At 38.2% G+C, this 15,048-nt stretch overlaps 1 protein-coding gene across 4 annotated transcripts in view; it reads right to left on the bottom strand.

Annotated features, from left to right (window-relative positions):
* Positions 1-265: 265 nt before the first annotated feature.
* LOC134491423 (transducin-like enhancer protein 1) overlaps positions 266-15,048 on the bottom strand; it is an 88,125-nt gene continuing 73,342 nt past the window's right edge. For all 4 annotated transcript variants that reach the window (XM_063295175.1, XM_063295176.1, XM_063295174.1 and 1 more), the window contains 6 exons: positions 11,837-12,086; positions 10,193-10,440; positions 3,067-3,214; positions 2,326-2,476; positions 1,095-1,171; positions 266-831 (listed from right to left, as the gene is read on the bottom strand). In XM_063295175.1, the coding sequence (XP_063151245.1) occupies positions 724-831; positions 1,095-1,171; positions 2,326-2,476; positions 3,067-3,214; positions 10,193-10,440; positions 11,837-12,086 (982 nt within the window). In that variant the 3' untranslated portion in view covers positions 266-723. The remainder of the gene's footprint in view (positions 832-1,094; positions 1,172-2,325; positions 2,477-3,066; positions 3,215-10,192; positions 10,441-11,836; positions 12,087-15,048) is intronic.

The raw sequence follows: 15,048 nt of genomic DNA on the forward strand, positions 1-15,048 counted from the left end.
CTCTATCAGTAATACGAATATCATACTCCATAAATATGTATGTATATTTCTGATCAGATCTCTATTACTTTCATTTTTTGTTAACATCAAAAAAAAGTTTCAAACTATGAATTCTAATGCAACATTCCTAAATAAGCTTTACAGATGCTCAAAATAGAAAACCTTAGCAAATACTTCCCAGTTTTAGGCTAGCTCATTTTAAGCCATACAGGTTTTTTTTAAAAAAATAATTATTTAAGGGGTATCGGGGAAAAAAAGGAGACCATTTATTGATACTAAAGCCTTTACTGTAATAAACCAAATATATTTACAATTTATACAAATGTTTGATCTTCAACAAAAAATACAAAAACCCATATCCCAAGAGGCAAAACCAGGTAACAAGTTTATCCAAGATACCACTGTTCTACACAAGACAGAATGCAGGTGGAATCGCAAGTGCTGAAACGTAATCCCACATCGTCAAGCAATGAGCATGATTTGATGATGTCATAAGGGAGGGGCCCAAAAAGGCTGCAATAATCTTCAGCAGACTCTGCTTTTAAAATCCATTAAAGCTATGCTACATTAGTCCTTCTTGCTAGATGTTGAATAGCATCATGGGAAGATGTGGGAACCAAGTTCTTCTTCTTTTCATTATTTAAAAAAAGTAGAGTCTTTCTACATCTACAGTTTAAAATCATTTTGGCCCAGTTCAACTCTTCAGGTTTCCAAGACAATTTCTCAGTAGATAACTTCATAGACAGTAGCCTTCTTGTCTCCAGAGCCAGTAACTATGTATTTATCATCAACAGAGATATCACAGCTGAGAACAGAAGATGACTCTTTGGACTAGGAGAGAAGGAACAGAAGTTAAGTGTCTGTGTGTGTATGCATACCTATGCAGAAACCTCCTCACAATGTATCAAGTTTTGAGTTTAAATTCTAATAATGCGAATGTTACACATCATTTCTTAAGATTGGAATAGGACCATCTCATGCTCACTTCCTTGAACTTCCTGGCACAGCAGAGGAGGTACATGTAGTACTGAACCTCCCGTCTCAAAGAGCCCCCATTTTCATTTTTTTTTTTTATGTGCAACCATAGTTCTTACCTGAAATATACTGGCACCGTATGGGGTCCGCCAGGCATTTAGAAGATTATCTTTCCCAGTACTTACAAACCATTTGCCTGGAAAATGACCATTAATGAGAACAGTTAAACATATTACACAGACATACATTGTATTCATAAAAACTCTCTTCAGGAGCTTTTATTTTACAACTAGATTGTTTCCAGGTTTACTTACTATGGGCAACGTTGTGACTCAAAGATCACAAGGGGAGAGAAGAGGGCACGGGGAACAGAAAGTGTGAAAAGGTATCAAAGAACACTCCATGAAAGCCAATACAGTTGTTCATGCCATTTAACAACTTTTCATTTTGACAAATGCTTGCTGGCATTTGTCAAAGTAACCCATGCAGTGTCTGAAATCAACCTCAGGCTTTTCTAATACAGGCCAAATGCATCCTTATGAAGTGATTGAAATATGTGATTTAACTCAAATGTTATAACTCACTGGTCCAATGAGTATCAAAACGTTGGAACTTCAACATGTTTTAGCCTCACAAAAGCAAAGAAAACTATGTTACCAGCTATTTTGGAATGTTGCTTTGATTATATTTATAACATAATATAATAAATAGTTCATATCAGTTTTGTATCCTGCCACAGTCACAGGACTCTCAGTGGCACACAAGGTCAGAAAATACAATAAAATATAGAAAAGTAGGAATTTGACAAATAAAACCAAAACGTATTAAGGTCCCAAAAGTCCTTCAGAAAAGGGCAATGTTAAAGACAGACAAATCTCCCCAAGAGGTCATTCCAGATGGCCAGCCCCATCACCAAAAAACATGTGGCCCCATGTTGAGCATTTGTAGTAGACTAACCAGTTATGAGGGCATGAAACACTGTAGTCAGGTCCCCTGTCCCAAGTAAGGCTGCAACTGGCACACCAGCCGAAATTGGCAAAGGCCCCCTGGGCCACAGACTCCACCTGCTGATCCAGCAGGAATTGCAAGTCCAAGGGTACCCCAAAGTTGCAGACCTTCCTGCAAGTGGTTGAGGATACTGTAGAGAGACACTATCCACCACATTATTATTTTGTGAGCCCTTCACTCACAATCTTGCTTGGAGAGCCCCAAGAAGAGAGCTACTTTTATTTTCCAGTTGTTAAAGCAAAGTGGAATGAAAATATTCAAGTGCCTTGTCTTCTTCTTAGGGCAGCTGAAGCTGATTCATAGAAATGTGGATGGCTGTTAGACACTCTTGCTCTAACTTACCACAGTATGCAAACTTGAGTGATAACACACAACTTTCATGCAGATGAAGCTGGTATTTGTCTGGCTTATTTACATGCAATACTTCCACATTACTGCTTTCCATTCCCACAGCCAGCCATTCACCAGTGGGACAATAGCCAAGGGAAAATATCTTTAAAATAAAGAGAGAGTATTTACGACCATAGCAGAAGAGTAAGCAATGAAAGAGAGAGAGAGAAATAAGATAAAACGTGCTGCATCTTTTCTGAAACATAGGATGATGATTTAGAGTTGGAAATCAGCACCAATATGGATTTATAATGTATATGTATTTTAATCCAGAATATGTGGTCTAGTGATTAACAGGCTTGTCACCTGCCAGTGTGTTGCCACATTTCTTCCTCCTTTGTTTTCACCTCTCTAGCCTAAGTGAAAATGCCAAATAAGATTTGTCTGTGCACTCACAGTTTTAAGCATTTCATAGAAAATACTCCATTTTTAAAAGAAATTGTATAGTGGTGTACATTCCTAAATATATCCTTGTTACAAGTGATTTGGTCCCTTAACAAATGGCTTGCCTGATAGTAGCTTGAGGCTGTAACAACTTATATAGATAATAAGATTAAACTGTTAACACCAGCAGTACTACTCTTACAAATGTTTTGTCTTCTCCCAGAGTTACTAAATGTACCCAGTACAAGATGGATTCTAAATGCTACATTATTCACTGTCTTAGAAATGCTTTAAGAAAATAAAAGACACCTGGGATGTGAAGTCATGCTGCTGTAGCTGCCTCCCTTCTCTCAAGTCCCAAGATCTTACAGTGTTGTCCAGGCCTCCCGTCCAGAGCTTGGTACCATCATTAGAAATGTCAATACAGCTGGCTCCATCTGTGTGGCCTTGGAATTGCCTGATAAAACAAACCAGATTGAATAATGATTTCCTGCCAGAACTCAAGGTAAACACTGTTGTGTTGTTAGTTTTGGATTCTGCATGAGTATCATCTTCTCTGCATTAGCTAATGTGCATGAAGCAGCAATCTTGCCCCCTTCCCTACTGTGAAATATGATCACTGTATGCAAGCTTTTTTGCAGGTGCCAAGCACATGGAATGAACCACAAATTTCGGTAATGAGAACCAAACATATGTGTGCATTGATCTGTAAAAGGTCTTTGAAAAGCTGCAATTCACTACAGCAACACCTGGAAATAAAACTTAACAGATTACCAAGCTAAACTCAATAGACAAAAGGCAAATTGGCTCACAGAGGGAGCCAGTTATTTATAGGCTTTGTTGAGCTGTGAATCAAGGACATTTTTCTGAAATGCTTAAAATATTTGGCTAAATAAATACATGAAGGAAGATATTCAAAAACACTGCCTAAGCCTGCAAAATTCTGACCAGTAACGAACAGGTCATCATTATTCAACACCATTGTACATTTTAAAATTTTACATTTTTAATATAAATTTTACATTTTACCTGGGAAACCCCTGTTCTCACTAATATAAAGTTAGCTCAAGAATGTAGTAAACCCTAAACTTGAATGTTCAGAAGGGCTTGCCTTTTTTCCATCAGCAGTTAGCTTTAGTTCCATGCCATAATAGCAGGTGGGGAAGAACCGCTATTTTGGGACAAGTTATGAAAGCTTGATAGGCCATAGAGTCATCTCTTTGAAAATGAAAGGGGTTATCAATAGGTGTACTCCTTTCATTTTCTACAACTTATGCTGACACACATAAGACTGAACAAACCACAACAAGTTCAACCAATATTTATTGCTCAGAAAAATCGGCAAAAACCCAGGTGCTCAACAGTAGGGCTGAATAGTACTTCAAAAATAATTTGGAAAAGGTGCAGCTTAATGATTCTGGAAAAGATGCAGTTGCTTTAAAGAGCTAAAGACAATGCTCTGTTTGTATTTCAAAACACATTATCCAAATTATTTCCAAAGCACAACTCAAATATGTTACATGAGACTGAGCAGAGACCTTTGCTTCTAGAAGCTCACTATTAGGATTTAATTTTTCTTTTCCTGTTGGCCAGATAAATTAAAATTGAGGCAATTTTTTCCCAAAAATTTATACATGTCCAATATATGGTCATTTAAATAGAGCCTTATCCAACTATTACTTGCTTGTACTTTTGGGGTCATGTTTTGAGAAAACTCCAGGACAAAATGATTTTTTCTAACATATTCCTCTTGTATGAATTCACTTGCTTAGCCATGTAATTAACACCTATTGGTAGTAAACACCAACTTGAAGAAAGCACAATGTTTTGTGCTACTATTGTGTAAGTGTTAGCTTCCCTCATCCTACACACAATGTGAGAGAACAGGTGTATTGTTTCATTAAGAGCTTGGTTAAAAATCTACTAAAAAATAGGGGCTCCAAGCAGAGGAAACACTTCAGGCTATTTCAGATATTATTTTTAGTTGCACTTTAAAAATAAAATCAGCAAGTGCCACATGCCTGATCAAATTAGGGATGTCAATGTGAATCAAGTTGTTTTTCTAAGGTAATGAAAAAGTTCCAAGGCTATTGAAGAAGAGTAACAATTATTCAAAAAGGAATGTCATGGAAGAATTTGAAAAATGTCTCCTTATTGTTGTTTTGTCTGTCTTCCCATATACAGATCTTATTTTTCAGTACAACACTTCCTTTTCAAAGTATCTGATCTCCTATGCAATTAGCGTTTGTACAGTGAAGCCCAAACCCATTTGTAATTATAGAGGAAGGGGAAAAAATGATACAGGAAATAAAGGCAGACACAAATAATCATTTCTGCTTGAAATACTGGCCAAAACTTTCTTGTATAAAGCACCACGCCATATAGATTATACTTAAAGGTGGTAACTGGACAACCATTTCAAGTTAACCTGATTTCAATAGTGCTTGGGCAAGCCAAACATCTAAAATGTTGGACTCCCTGAGACAACTATTGATGCTGTAGTATGCATACAAGTATCACACATGTGTCTGCAAAATTTGGCACAGCAAAAATAGAAATGTATAGCATCAATTGATAGCATCAATACTATAATATCAAGTAACTTTATGAATATGGGTATCAGCAAGGAAAGTTAAGGACTAGGTTTTCAATGCCTTAACTTTTTGCTCTTCTATTTTATGGGCAGAAACAAGAATAAATTAAATGCAGAGCTGTCCATTTTCTATAAAAACAACACAAGTTGCAGAACTTAAATTAATTTGATTTTTTGGCCTATCAGTGGAGTTCACAGTCCTGCTTGTAATTAAGATGACTCATTCAGTCTGCAAGTGTCCAGAAATGCATACGTGGCCACATGCCAATGCTTTAAATAGCGCCTCATTATGAAGGCAGGTGCAAATGTCAGCTGTGCTTGCTGAGATTTATTGTGCATCATTGCCAATTTTGTTGTGCTATATGAAAAGTTGGTTTTGTGGTCCACCAAACACTGTCATATTACAAAGCTATTTTGGGCTGTTAAAAGTTACAGCTTTGCCAAAGCATTCCCACCAAGGTGTACCAAAACATTCTTTCTTTAATCTTGAAGGCTTCAAAGGAAATTATTTATGTGAGCATTATGCTAATTATACACCCTGCCTTGCAAACTTGGAAGAATTAGAGATCGTCTGCAAAATGAAAAGTTGCCTAAGCTCCTAGAAAGGGGAGAAGGAAAAACCGTGACCAGCAGCCAACAAAGGCACTAATAAAAGCAGAACATTATGTGAGCTAATTTTGACTTTTATTTATCCTTTAGGTAAGTGAACGGTTTAAGAGCTGTTTCATTCATTTACACATGAGCTGCCAATTATTTTGGCATAGCCTTACATTTAATATAACTAACTGAAGAGCAGGAAAAAAAAAAGACTGGCCTGCCACAACACAAAGCATTTAATGTCCAGAGATTGAAGCTTCCAGACCACCAAGATTAGATTACTTGTTTTTTTTTACCTGTAACAGGGATATTGAAAGCATCATGACAAAAATATTATATTGTTGACTTCACACTAAGGCAACAGGAAGAGATCTGAAAGTCCTGTAAAGTGTAATTTTAAATTTTCAGTAATCTCAATGAAACAGGGCCTTTCTTTGCAAGGCAAAACAATGGGAGTGATGCCAGAATACAGTGCAGATAAAAAGTTTTGTTTTTAGATAGCACAGCACAGCACAGCACAGGTTAGATACTGTTTTGGCCAGCAAGAGTTTAGGGTGAATTAGGCATCCAGCCTAATTTTCAGGGAAGATTTGTAGGATTGGGGTGGGGGGTGGGATATGAGAGAATGAGTAATGGAACAGATTGCATTTTGAGTGTAAGAGTGAGAAAATGTAAAATGTTATGAGATGTTGCTGATAGAAGGTCAGGCCAAAAGGTGATGAATGGAGGATGCATTATTGGAGATATACAGACACAAGACTTGAAGCATAAGACTTGGGCATAAGAGAGAGTTGTTGTCCCTAGAAATTGGTGAGGAAATTAGGAATAATTCAAGTTAGCTGTTTTCTGATGGCCTCGGCCATTAAGGTCATGAAAAGAAAATGTAGCAGCTGCCATTATTACTTCAGCGGCCGCTAAGACAAAAGAGACCCAATCAGGAAAAGATAGACCACCACCCCCCACAGTGAACAATGTCCTGGCAGAGATTGGTAAAAGAGGTGGAGGCTGTGATGATGATTGGGCAGCTGTCACTGAGAAACCAAGACCACGGTCAGAGGCTAGAAAAGTGATGGGAGCAGTGGAAAGCCAAACCCAGGAGCCCAAACTCATCTGGCACTGGCTGAAGACCAGAGAATGGAAATAGCCTCAAATGGCTAGGAAACCTAATAGGAACAGGCTAAGCTGTTGGTGGACTTTGGAATTCAGCTCCTAGGTGAGAGGCAGGGAGAAATGAAGACAGCCATACTCTGGAAAGAGAGAAGAGGGTAGAGTAGAAGCCTTGTTGGCAGAGGTGCATGGGCATCACTGGGAACTATGAGGAAGGTTTAATTGGCATTGCTGTAAGAAGGCAGAGAAAGCTGGGGGCAAATGTGCCTAAAATTGGTAGTGTATGGCAGAAGACAGTGTGTGGATGGTAATAAATGGTTTGAATGGGGAGGACTGAGTGGAGTTTGGTGAGATCTGTAGATGTTCCCTGCATATACCAGATTGGATACCTGGGTGGTAAGTGCTGACTGGGATGCTGGAGGAGCAGGATTGGGCAGGGAGGCCAGGAGTGTATTTCAACAGTGAAAGGCAGAGGACGGTACAGCAGGGGACTTCTCTGAAACCTTTAGCATGTTTATTTCCACATATTTAGAAAAGGTTTTAGAAATATAACTCCTAGATACATAATATATTCTGTAGAAATTATAAAACCTAACTTTTTATTAATGATATTGATAATATTTTACCCCTGATTGATATTTTACCCCAAACTGATGGGTTCCTCCCCTAGTGGCAAGGATACCATGGGGGAAAGGACCAAGCCCTTCAACATTTCACACTGGAGTAACAACAGGCTCAACAGCTCTTTCATTATAATTATCAACTGGAACTCTTCACTCAGGTAGGAGAACCACTCTAAAATATTGTTCTCAGTCCCCAATCCTTGGAGGCAGCATTTTTTTTCTTTTTCTTTTTCTCTTTTTGTGTGTTTTTTAAAAAACCAACATGCTGATACTCAATTACACAAAGCCGCGACTAGCTAAGTCAGAGGGGCTATGAAAGTCTTGAATCAGTGTCTGGTGCCTGTAAGGGACTGGATAGCAAGAAACTGTCTGTACCTAGATGGAGTTGCTTCTCATTCATAAGTATCTTGGCTACCCAGAAATATCTAACCACCAAGGATCATACTTTCCCTAAAAGAGCAGATCCATAACTTGGTGGTCCACCTAGATTCATGGTTCCTGCTTGGACAACAGGTAGAAGCTCTGTGACCAAGGGGGGCTTTGGCCATCTATGGATGTGCCAGTTATGGCTCTACCTGGACCAGGAAAGTTTAGTAATGGCCCTCATCACCACACATTTTTACTACTCCAACACAGCCTACTTGTGGCTGTCTCTGTAAATAACCCAGGAGCTGCATTTTGTGAAGGAGGACTCATTATTGTAGAGTCACTCCCACTTTGTGGTCACTGGATTAGCTGCCAATAGGCTTCTGAGCCCAATTCAAAATGCTGACTATTACCAATTAGTCCCTTCATGGCATGACACCAGGCTGCAGACTACTTTAAAAAAGAGGATTATGCCCATCCTGTCCAGGCAACTAAATGGGGTCTTCTTAAGGCTTCACTTCATAAGAAGTAGGAGGGCTGTGGAGCCAAAAATTAGTGGCCCACCACATTCATTTGCTGCCTTCATCTTCTGTCATTTTGAAGGACACTGAAAACCATTATATTTCAGTTGGCATTTGGCCCTTGATGAGGAATTTTTCTTCTGTTTTTGATGTGTTTGAATGCTGTATTGATTTTAATCCTATACTGACTGTACACAGTACAACTTTCAGATTGGGGCAATATAAAATATAGCTAAATCAATCAATCAAATGGAATACGCGTTGTTCTTAAGCATATGGAATCAGGAGTGGCATATGTCAACAAATAAAGCCATGGAAGAAACTGAAGCAAGCATTAGTAGAGTAGTAGTTCAAAATAAGCAGAACGCCCACATGTATCTGAATTAAGAAAGATGATTGAGGAATTAAGAGGTCAGGTAGAGTAGGAACTCAAATTAAAAGAGCCCACTAGAGAATGAAAAGCTATTAAAGTATGATAGAAAAATGGATGAAGAATGTCAATAGAGGATCCACTCTTGATCAGGCATATTATAAAAGAGGTTAATTATGTAACAGGTTTGCCATCATTTCACTCTTAATGTTATCAGCTATCCCTGGTGGAAGCTAATTGAATGGGAAATTTTTCAGTCAGTTATTATTTGCACTTATATACCAATAGATTTTTATTATGTTTTATACTTTTCCTTGATACAAGGTATGCCATGTACAACTGAAGGCAACCACATAACCTGAAAATAAGCTATTAAATATTCTTACCATTCAGTATTTTCAGGTGTTTGCAGAACACACCTGCAGTGTTTTCTGGAAGACAAGATGGCTAACAGCCAGCTTTCTTTTTTTAAGACAGGAATGTCATTTATTTACAAGTAGTCACAAATACATATTCTCTAAAATAAAACCTTTTCCCTGCCTTGGCCAGTTACGTACAACAAACACCACCAAATGCACCTTTGCTCAAAGCAACTGCAGAATTTGAGAATTGGTATTAGTTTTCATTCTATGCAGGGTAACAAAGGCTGTAAATACAGACAACTATATACAAGTAGCTAGTCATGAACCTTCCCAAATGTTCATACTACTGTTTTTGAAAAAGAAACAGAGGAAGGAGTAGGGCATTGTGCTTCTAGTACATTTTGAAGTTACACACAGATTTTACACAAAGAAAATCTCAGTTTCAAATAAAATCATGCCAATTAAAGCAAAACACAACTTAGGTTTCTGTTCTTACTGTTTCGCATAATTATTTTGATAGCATTAGAAAGTATCAACCCCATTCCTGGAAATCTGGAAAAAAAAGATTGCTGGAAATGTTTTTTTTAGTCAGCTCTCTGGCTTCTGAGATTTCAGAAGGCATTATTCACAAAAATGCAGCTTCCAAATCATAAGGTTTTGTTTTCCAAACAAATAATAAAGTTCAGGCAACTGAATGCTGCAGATTTTCTTGTGGAACTGAAATGTACCTGCAATCCTGAAAAGGCAGATTTGAAAATAGAGGTATTCAGACTCAACTTTTGATATACTCAGACTTTTAATTCTGAAAAATCAGTGGAAGATGGAATATGTTCACATAAAAGTAGCTTCCAGAGTAGTTTCATTTGCACAAAAATAAATAAAGTACAGCAACTAACCTGACCAAGGTCTGATTGTGCAGGTCCCAAACTGCAATGTTCCCATCGCTACAGCAAGAGAAGCACACCTTGGAATCGGGGCTGATTGCTAGAGCATAGCAGGCAGGAGCTGAGGATGTCAGCTCTGCTTTTATACGTGGAGTTGGAGCTGCCAGGTCCCAAATGGATAATGTGCTGGCTTCCCCGCCAACGATCAGAGTGCATCCATCGGGGAGTAACTTACAAGACCGAATGTAGTTATCTCTATTCTGGAGAAAAACACATCACCTCAAAAATATATATATTCTGCAACAATGGGCAATGACACGTTTCATATCACAAACCACTTCAAGAAAGATGGCAGTTGTCAAGAGGTTATAGCTCTCCCTTACAGGTTAATAATTCAAAAATAAAAATAATAAGAGGGGGAAAAAGTAAGGGGTTGTTATAGATTTCAGTCCATAACATGAAAGAATTCTCAAAATTTTCACTTTTAATAAACATTTAGAATAACAAAACTTCTGTAGCAGCTAAGAATGCAATGCTAATTAAAAAATATCAACCAATTAATTCCATTTTCTTACAAGCTGCAGTAAGATTTTTCTCCCCTGGAGAGGATGCACTGCATTTTAGATTAAGTCACTTGAAGCACTGCAACTGAAAAACATAGTTTATATGTGCATTTTTGGCAATACTGATACCTTGTAATATGGTGGAAGTAAAGAAAGATACAGCAGCAGGGATTATTTATAGTTTGGCTTCTACCTACATTGCATCAAGATTATTGTTTTTATATGGTTTTGGTACTTTTAAGCAACAACTGGTTATGTCTCTACTCTATCCCACAACTCTAAAGACTGTTTAATTTGAAAAAGTAGTATGCCATAAAGCTTCTTGCAAATAACTTCCTGCAATGTATCTAATTCATTATGAAAGTTCCTCAAGTGTTTATACAACTGTTTGTTTTCCAAAAAATTAAGTTGAATAATTAGAATAAAAATGAACTATTCCTAATAAGAATCAAAACTTGGATTTGCTTTCCCATTTTTCAATTTTGTCTCATCTAGGTATAATAAGACTAGATACTAGAAACAAATGTCTCGATACTTATTAGACTAAAAAATGACAATTCAAGCTAGTTAAACAAGATTTTAAAAAATCTAAAGTCCAATCTTCATGTTTATTCAGAAAACTAAATTTAAACCCCACATTGCCCATTGCAGTATTCTGTACTTTGTAAATATACTTTTGCCCGTTTATTTCAAGGGAAGACTGAAGGCGCTAGAAATGCCTATCACGGGGTTTGCAAAATAAAAAAGAGATAGGAGCAGAATCTCTTTTAAGGAATGACAGCACAAAGCTGGCCCTTCTTTTGCCCACTGGTGCAGAACAACACTTTTAATTGCTTCTGAAATTCTGTACTCTCAAGAAGCTTGTCTGATGTATCCCATTTATTGCTCAGTAAAGTTGGTTAACAGAGCAGAATTATTTCTTCTGACTAGATGCTTCTTGCTCTTAAATTGTGTTCATTTGCTATTAAGTTTTTTTATAGAAGAGTGATTGATCCAGAAATAACCTCAAGAGTAAACCAAACTCATCTGAACCTAGGTTTCAGTACTGGACTTCAATGAAACTACCTTTATTCAGAATTATTATTTCACTTACCAGACAGTCCAGTTGAGAAACAGGACTCTTATTGCCAGGTTGGCTGATATCCCAGACTTTGACACACCCTTTTCCACCAGTATACACATGTCTTGTTGGATTGCTTATGGTAACTGCACACACCACTTCCCCATGGTTCAAAGTGTTGATCTGGCGAGCATGCCGAGGTATTCCTGGTCCAATGAGAGCATCTGGAGGGAAAGGAACCGGTTGCATCTGACCATCCGCAGTGACGTGAAATGAGTATGCTCTGGTGGGGAAGAGAAGAAACGGGTAGAGGGATAGGGGAAGAAAAACAAAGGTCAGATCAATGACACATTTCAAGCTGTGAGTGTAAGTCTATCTGCAACAATGTGGGATATGCTATAGAGTAGCTGTTTCCATCTGAACAAAGGTAATCAGTAGCATGGGAGAGATAACAGTTATTTTCCACACTGCACTACTGAGGAATAACTATATCAAGTGAATTCTGAATTGATGTCCCTTTTTAGTTCAAATATTTTTCCTCCTCTGTCCCCAATTTTCCAGAGTTTCATCAACCAGTTAAACACTAAATACATAGAATAGAAGCATGCCTATATTTATTCAGGAAATGTCTGCCTATTCTTCAGTTAAGATTACTGGAATATAACATTTGATCATATCCTAATGAAACATTCTGCTACTAAAGTATTGTAAGTTCTTAAAAGATTAATTATCAAGCCCCATATATTTCCCCTGCCCATCCTTTATCCTTGTCTATCCTTTCTGACATATCTCAAGGCCAAGATAATCAGTAGAAAAGATGATGAAATCAATTGAGTCATTCAGTCAGAAGTATGTCAGATATGAATCAAAGAAATGGGAAGCAAAGGGCTCTTTGCTTGTCTTCATTCATGCTACATTTTCATTTACCACTTGTTTTTAATCAGTTAGATTCTGTTTTTAAAAATCACAATAAACAGAACCATATAACTATCAACTTCAACATATAAATAAACGTAAATTTCCTTTCCAAGCATATGCCTAAAGATTTTGCAGATTTTTAATTAGCTGATCAAACATGACACACTGGCCCTGTTCAGACATAAAATCTGAATATTATCCATGATCTTACCACACAAGACTCCTCATTTTGCATTCTATAATTCAATTTTTTCAGGATGGTATAATCAAAATTTATCATTAAAGCAACTGGGAAATTGTTATCCTACTGTCAGGACTAGGCCTGCCTCTGGCTCAGATTTAGTTTCACTTTCCAAGTCAGAGGAAGAATTAGAAACTTATCATGCTGGATTTGGAGAAACGAAACTCCAGCACAACTCAGCAGAGTGGGAAGAATCCACGATGCTTAATGGCACAAGATCCAGAGGATTTGAATACGCCAATCAGCACACGCCAGAGATGCGCTGAAAAGTGCACGAAGGAGAAGGCAGCCCGATTGGCTGGAGACTCCAAGCGTGCCAAGAAATGCGATAAAAGGCAGCAGCGCAGACGGCGTGCTGCCAGAGACAACCGATTCTCTAGACCTGCAGCACCAGAAAAAGATTCCCTACTGAAATCGGAAGTGGCATCTGTGATTGAAGAAGCAGCAGTGCCAGACTTGAGTTCTGAGGAACGGATTTTCGCATCCACTGCGACTGAGGAACCAGCATTGCCCAAGCCCGGAAGCCAGCACCTTGACTCCAGCTTCGAGAGCAGCACAACCAAGCGGAGGATTTTCATGCCGCCGTCCGTCAGTTTACTGCAACCGCTCTTCGCAAACCCCTGTGCATTTTGGGGGTTATTTGCCTTGTTTAGGATCTGTGTTTGTGGCACACATGATGCTCCCAGACAAACCCAGCCTAGTTCTGAGTTCCAAGCCTTGCTCCAAGCCTCCAGTCCATAGAATCCAGTCTAGTCTGGGGATTCCAGCCGAGTCCAGTCTTGCTCCAGTTTCAAGCCTTGTCCTCAAGTTCAGAGTACCCAGCCTAGTCTAGAGACCCCAGCCGAGTCTAACCTTGCTCTGAGTTCGAGTCCTGTGCCTGAGATTCCGCATATTTAAGTTTGCTGATTGTAGCCTTGCATCCAGATCCATTAAGCCCGCCATTCTGTGTCATGTTGTTCCAGGTTTATTCCACTTCGAGATCTGCTGTCTCCAGTCCTCATGTTCCATTTGGATCCAGTCTCACTCCCAGATAATACCTAGTGCTGCCTTGCTATATTGTTTAGCCTTGATTACTCCAGTCTTCTTATTCCAAGGACTTATTGATTGTAAATAGTTCTTAATAAAGAGTTTTGTTGAGAATTGGTTTGGTGCATGGTTTGAACAGGACACTTACATCTGCTTAGTAACCAGTATCTGATCCTGATTGCACATTCTAGTTTGTAAGCATAAATTAAACCACCTTCTCTATGCCAATGAAAAGTGTTTAATTACTCTTAATTGAAATATCAAAATGTGACATGACCAAGGAAAGGACAGTAATGAAGCAAAGAGCCATAAAGCACATTCTCAATCCAAGAACATCAAAATATATTAGATTAAGATGCTATGTCTAATCTGAAACACTATCCTTCATCCTAAAAAATCAACACCTCCACATGCCACTTCCTTGAGCCACTGAAGTGATTACTAGAAAATTTTGAGATCACAGTCTATATGGAATGGATTACAAAAGACTATGTTAGAAAAAACTAGTAGCTACAAGCTATATGGGGATGGGATTTCTGCTTCTCTAGACATTGTTGGACTCCAACTTTCATCAGCCCCTGCCCTGGCATAGTCAGTAGTCAGGGAAAATAACAGTTGAAAGTAAATATCGTCTGGAGGCCCACAAATGTCTTACCACTGAGCAGAGCAGAAAGATGAAAATAAATATGAAATTTTAGAAGGAAATATGGAAAGGAAAACAGTAGTAGCAGTAGTATGAAAAAAAAAACGGGGGCTCTTGTGAAAAAAGCATAAATAAAATCTAATTTGGAAGTTGAATCTGAGAGAATGCAAGAGAGCTCCTAATTGGTTTGGCCAGGCTACCATCACAAATGTGATCAGAGGTAGGTTTGCTTGTAATTCACAATAAATTCAGAGATTACCACAAATACCATGTATACAAAATTGCAGGCTATATATACCAAATACCCAAAACAGCCTGTGTAAAAAACAAACAGCAATGGGTGGGGGGGAGGTATGATTACAAAAGTATATTTCTGGAATGCTATAAAGAATAGCTTATAACAGCTTTGGATATTAA

Source organism: Candoia aspera, chromosome 2, assembly GCF_035149785.1.
Source record: "Candoia aspera isolate rCanAsp1 chromosome 2, rCanAsp1.hap2, whole genome shotgun sequence".
In the NCBI taxonomy this organism is placed as follows: Eukaryota; Metazoa; Chordata; class Lepidosauria; order Squamata; family Boidae; genus Candoia; species Candoia aspera.